This window comes from Dioscorea cayenensis, chromosome 6 (assembly GCF_009730915.1).
Source record: "Dioscorea cayenensis subsp. rotundata cultivar TDr96_F1 chromosome 6, TDr96_F1_v2_PseudoChromosome.rev07_lg8_w22 25.fasta, whole genome shotgun sequence".
Classification (NCBI taxonomy): domain Eukaryota; kingdom Viridiplantae; phylum Streptophyta; class Magnoliopsida; order Dioscoreales; family Dioscoreaceae; genus Dioscorea; species Dioscorea cayenensis.
This window is the reverse complement of record NC_052476.1, coordinates 19,328,440-19,350,555: the sequence shown is the minus strand read 5'-3', so window position 1 is coordinate 19,350,555 and position 22,116 is coordinate 19,328,440. Positions and strand designations below refer to the sequence as shown.

At 32.5% G+C, this 22,116-nt stretch overlaps 1 protein-coding gene across 1 annotated transcript; it reads left to right on the top strand.

Annotated features, from left to right (window-relative positions):
* Positions 1–17,341: 17,341 nt before the first annotated feature.
* Positions 17,342–18,209, top strand: LOC120263226 (putative germin-like protein 2-1). The gene is made up of 2 exons (XM_039271098.1): positions 17,342–17,462; positions 17,581–18,209. The coding sequence occupies exons 1-2, from the start codon at positions 17,342–17,344 to the stop codon at positions 18,207–18,209; spliced, it is 750 nt and encodes a 249-aa protein (XP_039127032.1).
* Positions 18,210–22,116: the final 3,907 nt, after the last annotated feature.

Below are 22,116 nucleotides of genomic sequence, written 5' to 3'. Positions count from 1 at the left end.
ACTCTAAGGATGGGATGCAAACTAGAAGGTTCCTATCCTGTATCACTAAGAAGGCAATCTTTTTTCCATTGGACAAGGCAGGAGAAGTGGGCATAGTGGGCATGTCAGTATGCGCTGTCTCCTTAGGACTCAGTGAGGGAGCAAGGGTCAAGGCCCCCTCGAAACCGAAAAGAGACGTGATTCAGAAGGCGTGCCAATCTCTGGCCCAGTCTCTAAAGGATCTGCAAGGATAGGATTATCATTTTGAGACGCGGGAAAAGAAACTTTATCAAAAAGATGGGTCGTTTCAGGATCGAGATTCATAGAAACGTGAGCCCTAACCGTGATAGAGCCCCCTCTGCCACGCATGGAGCTTCCACCATGTGTCACACATGCAGAATTATTCCTGACTTTCGAGATGTTGGGAAGAAGAGAGCCAAGGTCACGTGACTTCGCATGCGCTACACGTGATCCCAGACCTCCAGGACCACCGGTGCCACCACGACCACCACCGTGGCCTCTTCTTCTTGACACCAACATCCAAGGCCCGTAATCCGTGTTTGAGGTGTTATCTACAGCATCTATCTAGCCAGGGTTTCTGTCAGCCTGGGGTCCATCCCTACCCCTATGTCATCGCTCATGTGGTCAGAGTTGTCCTTGACCTCCTACCGTTGCCAATCATGCAGATCATTGCAATGGGGTGGAGAGGGATTTTCCAAGCCTCCATAGCTCCAGTACTCTGAGTTATTCGACACTGCACTAACAAGCCCACATTTATAGCAAAACGTAGGAAGTCGCTCGTAGAGGATGACTACAAAGACACGGTGTTCATCATCTCCAATCCGGAATCCTTGTTTTAAAGGTTTGGCAAGGTCTATTTCAATGCATATACGAGCATACTTGGACCTAGACAAAGAGGAGATAAATTCATCAATTTTTAGTAAACGACCAAATAAAGAAGATATTGATTCTAGTGCCTCCCCGTCCCAGAACTCGACAGGGAGATTATTCAGTTGAACCCAGATGGCCGCGTGGATAGTTTAGTGAAAGCGGGCTCGAAGTAAGGCTGCCACGGAGTCAGTTGTAGAACAATACCATTCACCGCCCAAGGACCATCGAACAGCAGGCGATTCATGGCTTCCTGTGTTCCACACCGGATCAGCAAGTTATCGTTCAGCAAGTCAGAGATCTGGAAGACTCCAAGCTCATTCCACTTGGAGCTAAGGATTTCTTTAACTTGCTTAAACGGTGGAGACTTCCCGAAAAACTTCTCGTATAATGACGTATGGAAGCGCATCCTCGCCCTTGTAACAATATCATAGTCTAGCCGGAGAACTCAGAGGAGCTAGCTTTCAGCTTGTTTAACACGGGGCCATCTACTAGAGGAGACAAAGGAGGTTTTCGCTATGCCGCAGCAGCAACGTCCGCCCAAGTCTTGCTCAATAGGGAAAGAGGAGAAGGTTGACCCCAACTTGCCATAGCAAGAAGGGGGTTGGACGACATGAAGAAGAAGGGAAGACATACTCGCTTTAGAGAAGAGGATGAGTATTTGTTATCTTAGGCTAATTAATTGAAGATGGTATTTTGTGTTGAATGAACAATAATTTAGTTAATTTGGATAGAGAGGATGAAAGTTGAATTGAATCGAAGAAAATCGAGCAACAAAGCAAAATTCCAGTGACTACCATGACCAGAGCACAACTGTGCTTAGGGCGTGGATATCTTTGGCATGGAGAAATTGTTGTGCACACCTAGAGCACTGTCATCCTTCTAAGAGCAAGATAGTGCTTGACAAGCACAGGCGTGCTTTTCAGCCATGCTGATTTTTGGAATTCCAAAATCACTAAGATTCGAGTCAAAAAGCATGAGTCAAGAACACCTCAAGTATAGACGTGCACTAACTTTTTATCTTCATTATAAAGACTGATAGTTAGGTTTTTTAAGGTGACTTTTGGCAAAAGCTTCATTGGAAGCTAAGGTTTCAAGCAGAGATCAAAGAAGCTAACCCAAGACAAGTTAGTGCCACTATATCAACCCTTTGTCGACTATCAGTCTGGAGATTCCATCCATATCTACATCAAGAGGAGCATTGAGGGAGTTTCTTATATGTTTTATTAATGTCTCAATTTTTGGATATTGTTTTGGATTCTTGTAATATGATAGACTAAATGTTTATTGGTGCCTTGAATCATTAAATCTTAAGATGAACATATAGTTGATTTTCTTCTTTTATATATATATATATATATTAGCTAGTTGTCTGTTTCTTGCAAATCATATTTTTTAACTTAATATTTGTGACTGCTTGTTGGGTACCAAATTCGATTGCAATACCAACTCTAGTCTGGGAGTAGGAATGGGGGTGGGGTGGGGAATCCCCGTTCCCCACGGGGTCCCTCTGACGAGGCGAGATTCCCCGAACATACCCCAGGCGGGAGCGGGGAAAAATTCCTCCCCGCCTAGCGGGGGGGCGGGGGCGGGGGCGGGAATGATCTCCCATCCCACGGGATCCCCCCGCTCCCCGGGGGATTCCCCAAAAGAATATATTATATATTTTTAATATATTTATTAAAGATTATTTCAACATTAACATAATATTATATATATATATATATATATAATCAATAAATATTTATTTGTTAATATTTTTAGTTATTATTATGGAACTCACAATTATTTCATACAACTTATTAACTATTTAAATTTATATATTTCATTAAAACATATTTATTTAATAAAATCTTGAATTATTTTAATAAAATTATTATATAATATATCTACAAAAATTAAAAATTCAAACTTCTAATTTTCAAATTTCTAATATTCATAAAAAAACTAATTATTTATTTAATTTAAAATGAATTGGATAATTAGGTAATTGTAATTTGTCTAGATTTTTTATTCAAATATCCATGTGTTGCTACATAAAAAGCATTATATTTTTTTATTCAAATATCCATTTGTCTAGATTTTTCATCATACATTATATTTTTTATTTTCAATTGTATATAGCATCTTTAGCATGTGTAACATAAATGCATTAGAAATATTATAGTTATTTATAGAAAATTTTTTTATATTAATGTTTTTGAGCGGGCGGGATTCCCCGTGGGAGGGGGATCTCCGCGGGGGAGTGAGCGAGGGAGGATTTTTCCCCCCCGGGAAATTTTAACCGGGAATCCCCCTGGCGTGGAGAGCGGGGATGGGGGACGAGGATCCCATTCCCCGCCCGCCCCACCCCCATTCCTATCTGGGAGATTCCATAATTGATAGGGACTCAAGTGTATATGCCGATCACGTAATAAAGTCTACGTAAGTGCAGAGTATTAGTCCACATGGAAAGAGATGAATACTAGTAACAACCCTAGAACTAAAAAAATAGCCTAAACGATTGAGTGATGTCCAGGCATAGCACCCGCCCTAGGGTTATAAGGCACAGGACAATGGTTGTCTAAATATGCAATCCTATTTGAACCGAAAGGTTTCCAGAAATATACAAAACCCTGATTTCTCAGCCAAAGTGTAACTGAATAGATGTAAAGCTGATATAGACATCCACACAATCGCATTAACACTCTATGAAACTTTATTGTGGACTAATGATAATCTCTTAAGTAGATAATCTCTCCCCAAAGAGAGAAATTACGCCTAATCCGAATATAGAGCAGAAATGCGATTTCTCTTGTAATCCACTCCACATGATTGCAATGATCAAGGAAATTATCATCAATCAACTTGGAAGGATTGTGAGAGACAAAGTCTCCTAGATACCCTAACCAGAGGGATACCAAATATCCTCTCGAATTGCAGTAAGTCTATGCTAGGTGAGAATTTCTTCTCGTCACATAACAATACCAAGCATGGTTGCTAGGGCTTTCGCCTCATTAGCAATCAAGCATTGAATCACACAATCAGACTCAAATAGATATGATTGCAAATAATAAATCAATTAGGCATCAAAGATGCAATAGCCAAAGTCAAGAAAATAAACCCTAGAGTTCAACTATGCTCAAACATCTACAAATTAAGAATGGAGGAAAATAAAAAAAGCCATGAAAATCCCTTTTTCAATCCCTAGGATGAAGAATCACCGGAGAAGTTTTCACGCACACCACCAAGGTGAGCTTAACGGCTATGATCTTCAATCCTCTTGAATGTAGATCCGAATGCCTCTCCAAATTAAGCCTTAATTGTTGGAGATTAGTCACTTTTCTTCCCCTCAAAAAATAGAAGAATAAAATAGAAGATACCCTAAAAATCCTCATAAGTAATATTTATACCCAACTTCTTATGGGTGTAAGTGCTAAGCCGTAAGGTAGCTGGAAAAGATGGTAGCAAGCCTTACATGATGACTTATGGCCATAAGCCCCGGCCGTAAGGTCTTCTGTTTGTGTTGTGGTCCAGCTTACGATCGTAAACGTTGAACTGTAAGCTTCATTGTTCTACTCATTGCGACCACCCTTACAAGTGTATGCTGTGGTCATAAGTTCCTCTGGATGGTCCTTATGGGTATCCTTACGGACGTAAACCTTGCACTAAAGTCCTCTGAATTGACTCTGAATCCCCTTACAAGCACAAGTATGCCCGCAAGGTATTTTGGAATTGACTTACGGCCGTAAGGACGACCGTAAGCTGCCCGTAGGCCACCCAGTTTACGTTGTCGTTGTTTAAAGGATGCCAAGAGAGCTCCAACTTCATCGTTTAAGGTCTGAAATGCTTTTTTTTTTTCTCTCTCATCTTTAAGCGCTGCCCTAAGCCTGTTAATGCACAACACACTATATGGCCATAAGCCCCATCCGTAAGGTCTTCTGTTTGTGTTGTGGTCCAGCTTACGACCGTAAACGCTAAACCGTAAGCTTCATTGTTCTGCTCATTGCGACCATCATTACAAGCGTATGCTGTGGTCATAAGTTCCTCTGGATGGTCCTTACGGGTATCCTTACGGACGTAAACCTTACCCTAAAGTCCTCTGAATTGACTATGAATCCCCTTACGGGCACAAGTATGCCCGCAAGGTATTCTGAAATTGACTTACGGCCGTAAGGACGACCGTAAGCTGCCCGTAGGCCACCCAGTTTACGTTGTCCTTGTCCTAATGATGCCAAGAGAGCTCCAACTTCATCGTTTAAGGTCTGAAATGCTTTTTTTTGTTTCTCTCTCATCTTTAAGCGCTACCCTAAGCCTATTAATGCACAACACACTATATTTAATATCGAATTTCATAATATAGTTTTAATACATGCCAAATGAGTGTACAAATTAATATGATATATATGAACATTGTACGCTCATCAATATAGATCACACATAGAAGATAGAGGTTGAGTGCACTGCTAGAGATAGCATGTATAGTGTCTTACTCTCTAGATTAGGGTTAACATAATAGAGGGATTCATAGAGCATTCTAATGCAATCATAAGGTAATCGATGTTGTCGTATGGGATTAAGGTGATCGGTCTCAAGGAGATTTGTGTCCGAGGTACCATGTTCTCATCTTGATTTTATCTTAGATTCGCCATCTTAGTCAATTAGATTTATTGCTTTCTTAGTGTAGGGTTTTAGTAATCATCACTCGATTTTGCCATCTAAATAATAGAAGAGCAACTCGTACAATGAGTGCAAGTCCTTATGGGATTGACTACCCTATCTTAGAGTACAGTTTAGAACTTGCAAGACCTGTATACTTATGGCATCGTATGCATAGTCAGGGCGCTTACTAATATGATCCTTATACTTGCAGCTCTATACGCATAGGAAAAGGCATGTTAATTGTATATAAATTAATGGACAAGTTGAAACTTTGTGTTCCTTTTGAATATATAAATTAACTATTCGGCATATAAATGTTTTTGAAGAGATGAAGTTTAATTAGTAATTTTATGTAGAAGAGTTTCAACCTCTCAGCAATCTACATTGTGAAAAGCAAGGGGCTAGTATTTTAAGGTCTCATCTTGGACCACATCAGTAAAACCTTTCTTTGGTGAAGCAGGTGTGCTGCTGGAGAAAGTGCCACTTATTGGAGAACTTTTGTTCGAGCTTTGGTCTATATACACCATATTTAAAGTTAGGTTATGATGATCATTTTTTTTTCAAGGTTGGACAACTTGAAATTCGATCATCTTTCCTTCTTCTTTGAGAAGGTATATATGTTCTTTGAAGAGATAAATTAATTGAAGTATATATATATATATATATATATATATATATATATATATATATATATATAATTAGTTGAAGTGTTTTTTTAATATCCCCCCTCTCTCTGCTTTTTTGTGCTTAACATGTGTTGGTGAGCCAATTATTTTTTTAATAAAAAAATGAATAAATTATAATTTATTAAAACAAAAAAAGAAAGAAGCATGTACATGAACTAGAAAGAAGCAAACAAATATTGGAGGAGAGTTTATCTGGATTAATACTGCTTAGCAACAGTCGGACAAGAAGTTCACGACGCATGGGCCTTCTACCTCCATGCGGCATTGCTCCGTCAAGTTTGACCTGGTTGAATTGGGAGAAGCTGTTGGTATTATTGCGAGTCAATCAATTGACTAAAGTTCCATTAAAGAGCATTTCCATAGAGAGAGAAACGCGGGAGCGGGGGGGGGGGACCTCCACGTGGCATTGCTCCGTCAGGCTTGGCCTGGTTGAATTGGGAGAAGCCGTAGGTATTATTACGAGTCAATCAATTAGGGGGGAGGGGTAGGGGGATAAATATTACTTTGTATATTTCCCCTGTAATGTAAAATCTCCTCTAAGTGAAAAAATCGTATAATTTAAAATTATCTTTCATGTCCATCAAGGAAAAATTATATATTTATAATTTTGATATTAGATATATAACACATTAAAACATGTAAATATTAAAGGGAAAATTACTGTTTACCCCTCGATAATTTCAAAACTTCCCAAACAGCCCCTATGAGTTTTGCATACCTCAGACAGCCCTTCCTTTATTGTTTCACTTCCTTTTTACCCCTGCATTATGAAATTCAATCATTGCCCTTAAACCTTTTTGCATACATTTTTTTCATTCTTTTTTGCATTCCTTTTTGTATAACAGAGAGCTCATTTTTTAAACAGAGAACTCATTTCTTAAACAGAGAGTTCATTTCTTAAAAAGAGAGCTCATTTCTTAAATAGAAAACTCATTTCTTTAAACAGAAACCTCATTTCTTAAACAAAAAAACTCATTTCTTAAACAGAAAACTCATTTCTTAAACGGAAACCTCATTTTTTTAAACATAAAACTCATTTTTTAAACAAAAAAACATTAATATTTAAAGCGAAAAAACAAATATTTACGTGATAAATTAATCCTGGATATAAAAACCAATTAATCTTGGCCACTCGTACATATTTAAAATAGAAACAACGATATTTAAGCACTTTTTAAACGTAAGCGCAATAAATTAAAAGCGAAAACATCGATAGTTAAACAAAGACAAACAAGCATATAAACAGAGAACTCATTTCTTAAACAGAGAGCTTATTTTTTAAACAAAGACCTCATTTTTTTAAATAGAAACCTCATTGAGTAGGGACATTGAGTATCTTATCGTCGCTGATCTCGCGCGAACGCTTGAGTGCTAAGCTCCAGATCTGGCGAGCGATCTCGAAGGTGGCCTGCTCATGTGGGGTCTTAAAGGAGAAATCTTTGTCGGCGTTGGTGATCTGGTTGGCGAAATTCCTCGGCGGTCGGAGTGGTGAGGTCTTCGGTGGCGACGTCGGATAAGACGGGCTGAACTTGAACGGAACCATTCTCGACTGCGGAGACCGCAACATGGATAGCAATAGGGTTAGGGTTAGGGATCATTCCGGGATTTGGATCCATGGTGCCTAAGTCAGTGACGGGAACGGAGGGAGGAAGCGGCGCCAATGAGGGTTCGATCTCGCCATCTTCGTCTTCCCTGTTGTCGACCTCATCTCTTTCATCTTCTTCGTCGTCGACCTCGGGGAAGACCGCACGCTCCTCGTCGTCGAGCGAAGGCATCGAAAGGTTGCACCTTTTTCTCTGGCAAGATCGAGATCTAGATCGAGGTGGAGATCAAAATTCTAGGGTTCGAAATCCCATTTTTCATACAACGTAACTATGATTGTGAGCCGCATGCTTTGTCTCACTGGCCCAGCCCAACTGCAATAAAGAGATTTTGGGGGTGATAAATACACCCCAAAAAACTCATTTCTTAAACAGAGACCTCATTTTTTTAAACAAAAACCTCATTTTTAAACAGAAAACTCATTTCTTAAACAGAGACCTCATTTTTTTAAACAGAAAACTCATTTCTTAAACAGAAAACTCATTTCTTTAAACAAAAAACTCATTTTTTTTTAAATAGAAAACTCATTTTTTAAACAGGAAACTCATTTTTTAAACAGAACCTCATACCTCATATTTTAAATAGAAGCCTCATTTTTAAATAGAAACTCATTGCACCCAAGGGCATTATAGTCAAACCCTGTCACACTTGCCACAACTTCCCATGTAGAGGTGCAAACTGGGTCGTGCCTGGCCTGGCACGATGAGCTACAGTACCGTGCCATGCCATGCCCTGCTGGCCCGAGCACGCGGGCCCGACCAGACACGACTCCGCCACACGTTACAGGGTTCTGGGCCGACGGCTGCAGCCAATTTTATTTTTCTTAATTAATTTTAAATATTGGAAAAATGACTATTGTAGCCCCTCTAACAACTATAAAAGCGGCTAGTTTTTTTAAGGCTATTTTAGACTTTTAAAATGTAATTACTTTTTTTACCCTTTTTTTACCAACAATAAAGCGGCTAGTTCACAAGGGTATTTTTGGGAATTAGAAGATTTTTAAAAAAACCTATAAATACCCTCAAACACTTACATATTTCTCCACACCAAATTACTCATTCTTGTTCTAATCTCTCAATCATTAAAGTCTCCAAGCTCTCTTAGTTCTCAATCTCTTCAAGTTCAAGATTTGAAGTTTGTCAAATTCGGCTCAAGTGTTTCATCAATCCGCAATTTCCCCACCTTTTTCATCAATTCATCAATTCGAATTTTTCAAGAAATCCACGAATTAAATTTACATCATCAAGGTTGAGGTAACCCTAAACCCTTTTTTATTTTTTTATAATGGCGGCTCTCCCAATTTTTCCTTTCGATACACCATTTTTAATGAAAAACAACTCGAAAAATTTTGATGATTCACAACTTTCGAGCTTCGAGCTCACATCTGAATCCCCTAATATGGGAGCATCTAGTAACAAGCCTCAAACAAGCACAAGAAAAAGAACTTCGGTGTATGGCAATTTTTATAATATTGTTGAAATTCCAAACAAAGGGACTCGTGCCATTTGTAAAAAAATGCAAAAAGATTTTTTTCTTGTCAAACTTCGGGTGGAACGGGTCATTTGAAAAGGCATGCCGACAAACATACTACTAATCAAAATGATCCTTCCCAAACACAAATTAGTTTTGCAAATTCAAGTATTGGAACTTTTGTTTTTTCCAATGAAAATGCAAGAAAATGGATTGTAAAATTTATTGTTCAAAATGAACAACCTTTTTATCTTGTTGAAAATCTCGCATTTATAAAAATGCAAGTTAAGGGTTTTAATCCGAATTTTTAAATCTGTTTCAAGGACTACTATGAGAAAGTATTGTCTTATTATTTATGAAGAATATAAAGAAAAAAATTAATTTCGAAAATGTCTAAAGGTTTATTTAAAAATTTCTCTTACTTCCGATATTTGGTCTTCTCAAAATAATTCCGATTATCTTTGTGTTACCGTTCATTATATTGATAATAATTGGACTTTGCAAAAACGCATTTTGAGTTTTATTGAGTTAGAATACCAACATACCACATGTAATATTGCCGGTTACATCATGCGTACTATTAATGAGTACAAAATTGAGAAATTTGTATTTTCAATCACTCTTGACAATGCTTCGGCAAATAATTGTGCCGTTGATATGTTACAATTGCATTTAGAGCCTATGTTTTCCGGAAATTTTTTTCATGTTCGTTGTATATGCCATATATTAAATTTATGTGTTAGAGATGGTTTAAAAATTATTGATCCTCATATTCGTAAAGTTAGAGGAGCTATCTTATATGCAACAAAAGCTTCTTCACGAAGGCATGAATTCAAAAGATTTTGTAGGCAAATGGGGAAAAAATATAAAAAATTTATTTCCGATGTTCCTCATAGGTGGAATTCAACGTATAATATGTTGAATTGTGCTTATGATTACAAAGATATTCTTACAATGTATTGCCGTGAGTTTTTTCCCGACCTTGGAATTACTAATTATGATTGGGAAGTTTGCTATATGATAAAGGAGTTTTTGGAAATTTTTAATTCCGCAACTAATTTTTTTTCCGGTATTTATTATCCTACTACTTTTATGACTATTTCTCATTTATATTACATTAGTGAAATTTTTGCAAAATATAGATGTGATCCTAATTTTGCTCCCATTGTTGCTCCTATGGAATTAAAATTTAAAAAATATTTTGCAAAAATCAACCCTCTTCCCGTTTTATCTATGTTTCTTGATCCCCGTTTTAAAATTGATGGTACTTTTTGTATGCTTGATTCTTATGATGAAAACATGGGACTTGATCATTCAATTTTCAAAGATGAATATCGCTCTTTGCTTCATGATATGTATAATGAATATAACCATACATATGGAAATCGACAAGCTTCTACTTTTGCCGGAGATTTTGAAAATTCTTCTTCACTTTCCAAAACTAAATCTCCGGCCGATCTTATAAATATGATTAGAAGAAAATCTACAAGTGCTTCTTCTTCTTCTTCTAGCACTAGTTCTTTGCATGAATTAAATCTTTTTTTAAATAATAATTTTAATGATTTTCTTACTACCGAAGAAATTAATAACTTTAATATTTTCTCGTGGTGGAAACAACAAGAACATAACTATCCCGTGCTAGCCGCCATGGCACGTGATCTACTAACTCCACCGATGTCTACAGTAGCGTCGGAGTCTTGTTTTAGTGCAGGAAAAAGGGTACTCGATGATAAGAGGAGCCGCATGAACCAAGAAACAGTGCAAATGTGCATATGTCTGAAGGATTGGTTAGAAGCAGAAGATAGGTTACAAGAACAACAAATACATGAAGAAGGTAGTGATACCGGAGAGGGCCTTACACCATCCGAGCGTTCAACTTCAACCCGTGTTGATGAAGAAATAGATTAATCAAATGAAGTTTGAAGTTTGTAATTTTCTAAATTGTTTTCGAAGTTTGTCATTTTCTAAATTGTTTCGAAGTTTGTAATTTTCTAAGTTGTTTTCATAGTTTTTAAATAAATGGCAATTTTTTTCCTATATCTATTTGTAATTTATTTTTAGTTTATCTCTATTTTTTCAATGTAATTTATTTTTCTAATATTATGTTAAATTTTTAAAAAAATTGTCTTTTTTTGTATTCATGTAAATTTAAATTTTTTTGCATATTTTTTTAATTATTTTTTTCTATAGTCTTTATGTGTTGTACATTTTTTTACAATCAAGAAACTTATATTTTTATGATATTTAGATTTTTTTCTTAAAAAAATTTCCTTAATTTTTTTAGTATTTTTTTAAAGTATTTTTATATAATTTTTTTACAAATTTTTACAATATTTTTAAAGAATTTATAATTTAAAATAAAAAGGTGGGCACTGTCCCGGCCCAGCCCAGTGGCTAGGGCGTCACCTGGTCGGGCTGACCCCTCATGACGGTGGGCCGTGCCGGCCCGCAGACGATTGAAGCCGGGCGGGCCGGCCCGAGCACGTCATGCTCGGGTCAGGGCCGCAGTGCCCGGGCCGTGCCGGGTTGGGCCGGCCCATCTTGCAACTCTATTCCCACGCAAGGGACAATTTCGTCCAAAAAATTCCAAATTAACTCTATTAATCACTGTTAGATGTTTGGGGGGTTTAAAAAATCATTGTATTCAAAAAGAAGGGGTTTTTATGGATAGCCAAATTTAGGGGGAGAATCTGTGCATATTGCAAATTTTGAGGGTGTTCTTAGCAATTTCCACAATATTAAATCACCTTTTATTTTAATTTTTTTAATATTGTTTTTTTAAAGACGTGCTTGCTTGGCGGGATCCGGAATTACATTAAACTAGAGATTTATTTAATCCCAAACTAACTCATTTAATTTAACATTGATTAATATACATCTAAATATTTTTCACTACTTAGTATTTGTCATGATTAAGTTAAATAATAATTATTAAAATCACTTTAAAAATTGAAAAACTTCTTTAGTAATTTATATAGTTAATCTTTTCATAAAATGTAATTTAACATAATAGAGATCTTAAAGACATGCACTTTGCACTATTGATCATTTCTCTTTAAAAATCTCTTTTCCTGAATTAATCCATGAGTTTATGAAACTTGAATTAAGTCTAAGAAAATTATTAACTATATATAACCAATATCTTAACCATCATTAGTTAATTATGGGGCGTTCATTTCACCGTAAGTGAGGATAAGTCAGGAAGTGCTAGAAGTGCCACTCCCTGAAGTGGGAGAAGTGATATCACTTTCAGGACTTCTGATGTTCATTTGTCAGAAAGTGAGAATAGAACTGAAAGATTTAGGTGTTGGATGAAGTTTTATGAGTTCAAAAAAGACTTTAGAAGTGAAAAGAAGTTAGTTTTTATAGATTGACTCACTTCTCTCCACTTCAGTAAAAAAAAATACTAAAGCGTGCTAAGTTCAAAATTCACTTTAGTCGGAAGTGGGGGAAGTGCCACTGGCACTTCCCCCACTTCAACACAAATGAACACCAAAAGTGAGAGAAGTCAAATCACTTCCCCCCACTTCCCCTACTTTTCCCTGAAATACATGATCTTCCAAACATTCATCATGTGAAGTCAGCATTCATGGCTTTTAACAATTCATTAACTGATCATAGTGAATAGGACGAAATCTCAGAAAGTTAAAAGACTTATTGCATTAAATTTATTATATAAGTTTCAAAAATCTAATAAAATACAATTCTTATATATTTTAAGAACTTATTCACTATGACCGAATTCAAAAAATAATTACAGCATGAGATTTACATGAAATGGTCTATAACCTTAGGTATATATATTATTTTTATAAATTTCGAATTAATGTATTTACATTAACTCTAATAAAACAGTAGAAATGAGAGGAATAAAATTCATTAGTAAAAGTTTAAAGCAAATGAGATAATTTTCACCTAATTAAAGACAATAATTTCAAGATTATCAATTCAAGTCAAGAACCAATCAAATTGCTTTAAGTTTATGTTTATATATATATATATATATATATATATATATATATATATATATATATATATATATATATATTCATTGGTAAAAGTTTAAAAGCAAAATGAGCTAATTTTTTTCACCCTAATTAAAGACAATAATTTCAAGATTATCAATTCAAGTCAAGAACCTATAAAATTGCTTAAGTTTATGTTCATACACACACACATATATATATATATATAAGTGGAATAAAATTCATTGGTAAAAGTTTAAAAAGCAAATGAGTTAATTTTTTTCAGCCTAATTAAAGACAATAATTTCAGATTATCAATTCAAGTGAAGAACCAATCAAATTGCTTTAAGCTATATATATATATATATATATATATATATATATATATATATATATATATATATATATATATATATATATATATGAGATTGATTAGTTGCGTCACTTGCGTGTTATCTTCGAAAACACTCAAGTCTTTAATTTGAATTTTCAAATAAGATGAAAAATCTAATGAATATATAGATAAATATATTTATGGATAATTCATGAATAATTAATTTAAAAACATGATCATAAATAAATATATGTTTGCTCGTTTCATAAATTAATAATTTTTTATAAATAATTAATTAAGCAGCCTGATCTCTAGATTAAATTGAAGTGATGAAACATTAAAAATCTCTAAAATTTTAATGAGAGCTGATGATTTTTTTTTTTTTATTTAACTATCAAATAACATTTGCGTTGAATTCATATATGAATATATATAGAATTTATGAAGTTCATCAAAAACAAATTTTAAGTATATTTTAAAAATGTTTATACAGATGTAATTTACTTCGTATTTGTTTATTTTGTAAACAAGCATAATTAGTTATCTAATTACTATACTTGAAATAATCACCCATTTCTCAATTTTTTAATCAACTATTGTCATTAATTCTTATTTAATCTGATAACAAATTTGTTAATATTCTTAGTTAATTAATTATTCTTTTTGAGATGAAAATGTTTAATGATAAATACTATTAACAATTATTGAAATTCAAATCATCAAACAAAGTATATTTGCAAACATATATAGCTACACATGTTTGTTTATTTTGAAGATAAACTTACAAGTCATTTACGAACACTACTACATTGCATACTTATATTTAATAATGTAATATAAAATATGGATTTAATTATATGCATAGAATAAAAAGATGAAGTTATTGTAAAAAATACACGGAAGACCATTGTTTACAATCTTTTAAGCAAAAGATTGTAAACAATGGTCTTCCGTGTATTTTTTACAATAACTTCATCTTTTTATTCTATGCATATAATTACAACTCTTGCTTAAAAGATTAATTAATGCCAACGACCTTCGGGTCTATTGGTATACGGGTCGCCGATAGAGCTCTCACCGAGTGGTGAGAGTTCGATTCTCGGCTGAGGGCACATTTCTGGGAGTTGTGAATAGTGGTTGTGTACGGGTGGTTCTAGCGCCCACGTGAGCGCGGCCCCGTCCCCACTTGTTCCACCGAGGCTTGTGCACGTCCCTGGGTCTATAGTGGGTTCGCCCCGCTCCTCTTTCCCAAAAGATTAATTAAGAGACAATCAGTGTTATGATTTTCTTCTATGAAAGGAAATGTCCTCATGGTTAAGATATTTTTGGTGAAGTGTAGCTTTCTAATTTTACCAAATATCAAATATGTACATCGCTTTTTAATTTCATAATATGGTTGATGACTTAATTAGCTTAAGAGGCTGATCATTTGAAATGATAAAATGTCATATTCGGTACATAGAAGCATATTAATGGTAAGATGTCATATTGAGTGACTATAGATATAAGTACATAAGTTAGGACTTGATTTTCGAACTTTTAAAAATTTGGCACATGTATTTATTTATCTTATTTCCAATTATGTTTTATCTTATTTATCTTATTTCCAACTATCAACTCTAATGGTTATCCAATAAAATTGAAAAATAAAACAAAGTTAGTGGTTATATATATATATATATATATAATATTAAATGTATTTTAGTGTACTAGATATTTTTGGGCATCTCCAACCCAGCGTCAAATGTGACGTTCTGAGTTGGATTTAGCACCCAAAATCTCCAGCCATGCGCTATTTTGGGCGCCAAAATAAGAATTTGCTACAGTGGCGCACATGATATTGCGCGCCAACGTAGCAACTGCGATATTTTAATTTTTAATTTTATTTTTTTATTTCTGTTTTTAATTTCAATTTTTGATTTTTCGAGTTTTTTAATTCTTTTTAATTTTGTTTTTAATTTTGCTTTTTAATTTTTTTAAATTTATATTTTTTTGTTTTATTTTTTTATTTTTTTGTTTTGATTTTTCTGTTTTTTTAATTCTTTTTTTAATTTTGTTTTTTTAATTTTTGCTTTTTAATTTTTTTAAAATTTATATTTTATTTTTATTTTTTTATTTCTATTTTTGATTTTTCAGTTTGATTTTCTATTTTTAATTCTTTTTAAATTTTAGTTTTATTTCTTTACAATTTATATTTATAACTTTATAATTTAATTAAATTAATAAGTTATAATTTAATTTTATATTTTTTAATTAATAAATACATATCAAATTAAAGAAAATAATTTGCGAATTATAAATTCATTAAATTAACAAAAATACATAAGCGACAAGATAAAAACATAGAAAATAATCTTAAAACATACGCTATCAGCGATATAAATTGTGGATAGTATGAATATATAAATTATGAAATAAAAAAGAATATTCTTAGAATATTCAATTTTAGAGTTAAAAATAGAGATGATGGTTGGAGAAACTTTTACTGTAGAAGCTGTATTTTTTAATACTGAAGCGCTAAATATAGAGTTTTGGGTTGGAGATGGCCTAAATCTATTATATATATATAGCAAATGTACCATTAATAAACTTAATTTAAGCTCAATTCTACCTTGATAAAAACTATATCAATAAAAACTAGATCAATATCATGAATTACATGATTACATGTTTAAGTTTACATTTAAATTAGCCGATAGTGCTTATGACTGACAATTAATATTGCATTAAATGTCACCAAAGTTTAATCCAAGGAAATCATGGTTGATTTATCATCATAAATAACTAGAGAATGGATAGAGCATATACTGTATATAGTTTACAAAATGATGAAGCAATTGTGTCAGATAAAATAATATTTAATTGATCATTATATATACATATAAAAGATGTATTTTGACTTATACCTAAGCTAACAACATCCATGTGATTATTATCTCTATGCATTAAAAGATATAATGATAATAACTACACTCATCATTAATATACAAGAACTAATATTAAAGAAAAAAGTACATTTGAATTTAAATGCGAAGAATTATTTGAGGAGGGACAAATAGATAAATGAGAAACAATTCAAGGAAAAAGGGGTTTCACTTGTTACTCTAATACATTTTTTCTATTTGTATCCTTAATATTCAAATATATAAACTATTTCAATAAATTGGGTATTTTAAATAAAATTTTTAACTCATTTATTATTAGGAGTGTATATAGATGAGGCAAATTGATTAAGTTTGAGTTTGTTTTATACAAAAGAAGCGATACCCCCTTTCAAACTTTCATTGAAATGCATATACATTATTGTTAAATTTTAACAAGTTAACAAAATTTATAATGGTATTTATTTTATTGCAAATGATAGTTTTATCAAATGGCCTAATAACATTAGATATTTATTGGGGTTTTACAGATAAAATATAAATATTATTCCCATGCTACAGTGGGTACCAAAGTAACTATCAAATGACCTATCTCTAGTGGCTTTCACAAGCAATGACCTATCTCTAGTGACTTTCACAAGCTAATTTCAGTTATCAATTATATTATAAAATTCAAAAGCTATTTCACCAAACATGAGCCTAACCTTCATGATGTTAATTTTCATTTAATCCCAAAAAAAATATTTCCCCCTAGAGTTTCCATTAGTTAATATGTAGAGCTATTGTAGGAAAAAGGCCCTCTAAAAAGATGTATATAAACCCATGAACACCACCCCAATTCCTCTATTCCCACTCATCACTCTTAACTGATCTGTTAAACAAGAGTTGTGAAGAATGGCCACTGCAAACCAAACATTTATCTTTTTTGTATTTTTCACAATAACTTCATCTCTTTGCCTTGCTATTGATCCAAGTCCTCTCCAAGACTTTTGTGTTGCTGATCTTACTTCTCAAGGCATCACTACTACTTATTCAATTTTATTAATACCTTTTTTAATGTACACATTATTAGTTAATGTTGATATTTATCTATTCTTAACATACTAACAAACACAAGGATGCAATTAATGCAGTGTTGGTGAATGGGTTTACATGCAAAAACCCTAAAACAGTCAAAGCTAAGGATTTCTTTCTCTCCGGCTTCAACAAGCCTGGTAACACAATGAATCCTCTTGGTATTAATTTAACTCCAGCAACAGTAGCTCAACTCCCAGGATTGAACACTCTTGGTCTCTCCTTGGTTCGCATTGACTATGCTCCTGGAGGAGTTAACCCTCCTCATACTCATCCTCGTGCTTCCGAAATCATTGTTGTTCTTGAAGGCACTCTTTACGCTGGTTTTGTCACCTCTAGTCCCAATGATATACTTTACTCGAAGGTTTTATCTGCCGGTGATGTTTTCGTATTCCCTCAAGGTCTTACACACTTCAGTATGAATTATGGGTACTCAAATGCAGTTGCATTGGTAGCACTCAACAGCCAAAAACCTGGAAGAATCATAGCTGCTAACAATGTGTTTGGATCAAAGCCTCTGATTTCTGATGATCTTCTTGCCAAGGCATTCCAGTTGAGCAAGGAAACTGTTGACAAACTCCAAGGTAAGCATTGGCCTGCCAATAATGTACTGTTTGGATCAAAGCCTCTGATTTCTGATGTTCTTCTAACAAAGGCATATATTCCAGGTGAGCATGAACACTGTTGACAAACTCCAAGCTAGGCCTTGTCCTGCCAATTAATACAACCATCTCATGTTCACCAACTATCTATATATATATATATACTCATCTATGTTGTGTTGCAAATAAGCAGACGTGTTGCATGCTTTTGTAAGAGCATGCATGTTTGCAAGTTGTGCTTCGTTTGATGATCGGTTGATATAATTATCTATGAGCTTTCTCGTACTTATGCAAACACGCTTAATTACTTTGTTACAGCTGAATTTATAATATTATTTTGTCTGCATTTAAAGTAATCCATGCATAAAATATATAATGATGCTATCATTATAAGTTATAAAATTTTGTATCTTAAAAGAAATAAACCCAAACATAATTTATTGATGAATATAGTGTTTTTGTGTGTGTATTATTACCCAATAAATTTGAAAATATTTAGTGGAATGTGAAATTCAAAATTCAGGGAATACCATAGAGTATATATATATATATATATATGATTTTAAAATAATTTATGAAAAAAATTATTGGTGTACGTAGATCAGGATTTTCAAATAAATTTTAAACTTATTTATTATGAGCATAAGTTGATCAAATTGAGTTAGCTAAACTCACTTTGACATATTTTTCATTAAACTAAAGCTGATTTTGCATACTCAAATTTATTTTGAGTTAAATGGGATGGTTATATATATATATAACCATCCCATTTAACTCAAAATATATATATATATATATAGGAATATAATGTGTGCAGTGATTGTCAGTTCTTAATTAGAATGAGAGCTCATAATATATTTAGGTAAATTATTTTTTAAAAATATACATTATTGTTAAAATATTACTAACACTTTAGAGTAATTTTAATCAAAAACTATTTGTTAAAATAAAATTACAAATGGAACTTCTTAAATTAATCAACTAAAATCATTAAATGAGATTTTTGGCAAAATAAAAATTATGATTAAATTGTTACCAATAAGTAATTATAAATTGAATAATTATATATATTATTCACCATATTACATACGGCTGAAACAATTATGTTTTAATAAATTCAGTCTTAAAATAAAAATAATCCTAAAAGTGAAATATTAAAAATAAATAAATAAATAAAATATAGTTTTTCCATGAAAAAAATTCATACCTCCTTTCACATTAGAAGGATGGTAACCCTTTATCTTTCTAAGTGAAAGGTCAAAATATCAACTCTCCCTCACACATTTGGTTGCGATGAGTGGCTTCTCCACCTCATTAAAAATTAAAAAAAAAAATAAATAATAATAATAATAATAATAATAATAATAATAATAATAATTCTCCTTCCACATTGATATTTGAAGAAAACATAACAATTATTTTAATAGACTTCTATTCAAATACAGCCCAATGTCTTCTAACAAGCTCTTATTACTTTAAAAACACTCATGTATTTATATATTGGGCGTTATTTAGTCATATTGAAACAAATTATCAACTTCAATAAAAAAAATAAATAAAACAAAATTTAGTGGCGATCGAGATGCTTAATTTATACATGATGCTTTCTAGAAATACACACACACACACACACACACACACACACACACATATATATATATATATATGTCCTAGGCGCTTAATATCCAAAAATAGAATTTATATGTATCACAACATAAGTACAGTAAAATTCACATTATTTAGTGCTATCATATCCATGGAGGCTATAAAACTAATTTAAAAAATTGAACAAAGGACTATATGGACTTATGATTACGTACGCATCATGCATGGCTAATACTAAATTTATGAATTCCCAGAAAAGAAACATATTGTTATAATTTTACAACATGAGCCACTTATAAACAAATTAACCACTTAAGAAATAAAATAATTAATCCTAGCACTCTCATGTCTAAACTCTAACATAAGTATGTATATCAAAAATGGCAACATAATTATAATGTATATATTGAAAGATTTCTTCATCGATAACCTCCATTAATAAATCAGATGACACATGGAATTCTACATGATTAAGATAATGCAAGCCAATGGAACTCAAATACTAGGATCAAACATCTTCCGCTCATATCAACTTGCATCTCGTGGGCTTAAACGTCCTCATGTTCATCCTTGGGCTACCGTTGTTAAAGACAATTAATCTATAAGTTGGTTTTGTCACATGTTCAAAATCTTTAATTAATTATTGTTATTATTGTTCTCGCCAAGGCCTTTCAGGTTCACAAAAGACACCATTGACAAACTTCAAGTTCACTTCTAGCCTAACAATAACTAGATCATCATGAATTATATATATACACACGCAGAGACATGTTTAATTAAGTGTGTTTTTAGAAAAGCAGAGATTGCTTGTGTATGATCATGCTCGTATAAAAATTGTTTTTTTTTTAGATGAGTTCTATGACTAATTATAGTGCATTAAATTTGTCACCAAAGAGTTTATTCCAAAAATATTGTGGTTTATTTAATTATCATCATTTCAAACCACAACAACTGAAAATATATTAAGCTTACCATATACTTTATAAAAAAAGAAAAAACGAAAAAGAAAAAGAAACAGTTGTATCTAATAAAACAAGCAGGTTTGAAATTTTACTTTGTTTCAAATGAAGTTGATGAATTGTAGATAAAATAATATCATTAATGGATTATTATATATGCATATAAAATTAAGATGAATATTAACGTACACCAAACCTAGCAACCTTCATGCAATCATTAAAAAGTAATAATTAGTTTATTATTATCTCTTTACATTTAAAAGCTATAATAAACCTACTCATCATCAATGTACAATAAAAATGAAAATATAAAGTTGAATTGTAATATTAAAATTCAAATAACAAAAGAAGCTAAACTACTAGTTCGTTAAAAAATAATTTTGTACGTTTTTTTGAATTTAAATGTAACGAATTGGTTGAGTTAGGTGAGAGACAATCTAAATCAAAAGGTTTTGAATAATTAATTACTCTAATACAAATTTTGTATTTACTTCTTTTATATTCAATAAGGTTTGCATATATAAAAACTAATTCCGTAAATTAACTAGACATTTTAAATAAAATTATAAACTCATTTATTATTAGAAGTGTATGTAAATGAGGCAAACTTGGTTGAGTTAGTAGGAGTTTGCTTTAACCCAAAGGAAACATTGATAGATCGCTTTCAGAGATTTGTTAAAATGCATATACATTATTTTTAAGTTTTTTTAATAAATTAACAAATTTAAAATGGTGTTTACTAGAATTGCAAATAGTACTTCAATTATCAAATGACATAAAACCATTAATCGAGATTTTTCCCAAAAAAAAAAAAAAAAATCATATTTATGATTGAATTTTTTAGATATATTATAAATATTATTCGCAATGATATAGTGGACCAAAATAAGAAAGTTAACAAAATTCAACCAATGTTTTTTTTAACTTTATAAATATCAAACTTTAAACTATTATCTAGATTTTCGTACTTTCAAAATATAACAAAGTAAATGTTTGACAGATGTATTTGTTTGTTTAAATTTGATATAAAAAATACATATAGAGACATTCCACATGTGAACATGAATAAATAAGCTTGTATTTTTATATATATGCATGCATGCATATATATGCATGCATGCATGCATGCATGCATGCATATAGTGTATGTATATGTATTTACGTGAAAGAAGGCGTGAGTACAGGAAACAAATCCAAGTCAAACAAATTTGCATTTGTGCACAGAAATGACCTCTTGCCATCTTTAATGACCCTCACAAACTAATTTAAGTTGTCAATATATCATAATAAAAAATTGAAAGCAATCTCACCAAACGTAACCTAACTTGATGACTTTTTATTTAATCAAAGAGAGACTTTTAACCCTCCAAAAAACATATATGCATGTATATAAACCCATAAACACCATGCCTAATCATGCATCCCACTA

Coding starts and splice junctions, on each gene's coding strand:
- LOC120263226 (XM_039271098.1), top strand. CDS start 17,342: ATGGCCACTGCAAACCAAACATTTATCTTTTTTGTATTTTTCACAATA. Junction 17,463..17,580: donor TGCTGATCTTACTTCTCAAG/GCATCACTACTA, acceptor CAATTAATGCAG/TGTTGGTGAATGGGTTTACA.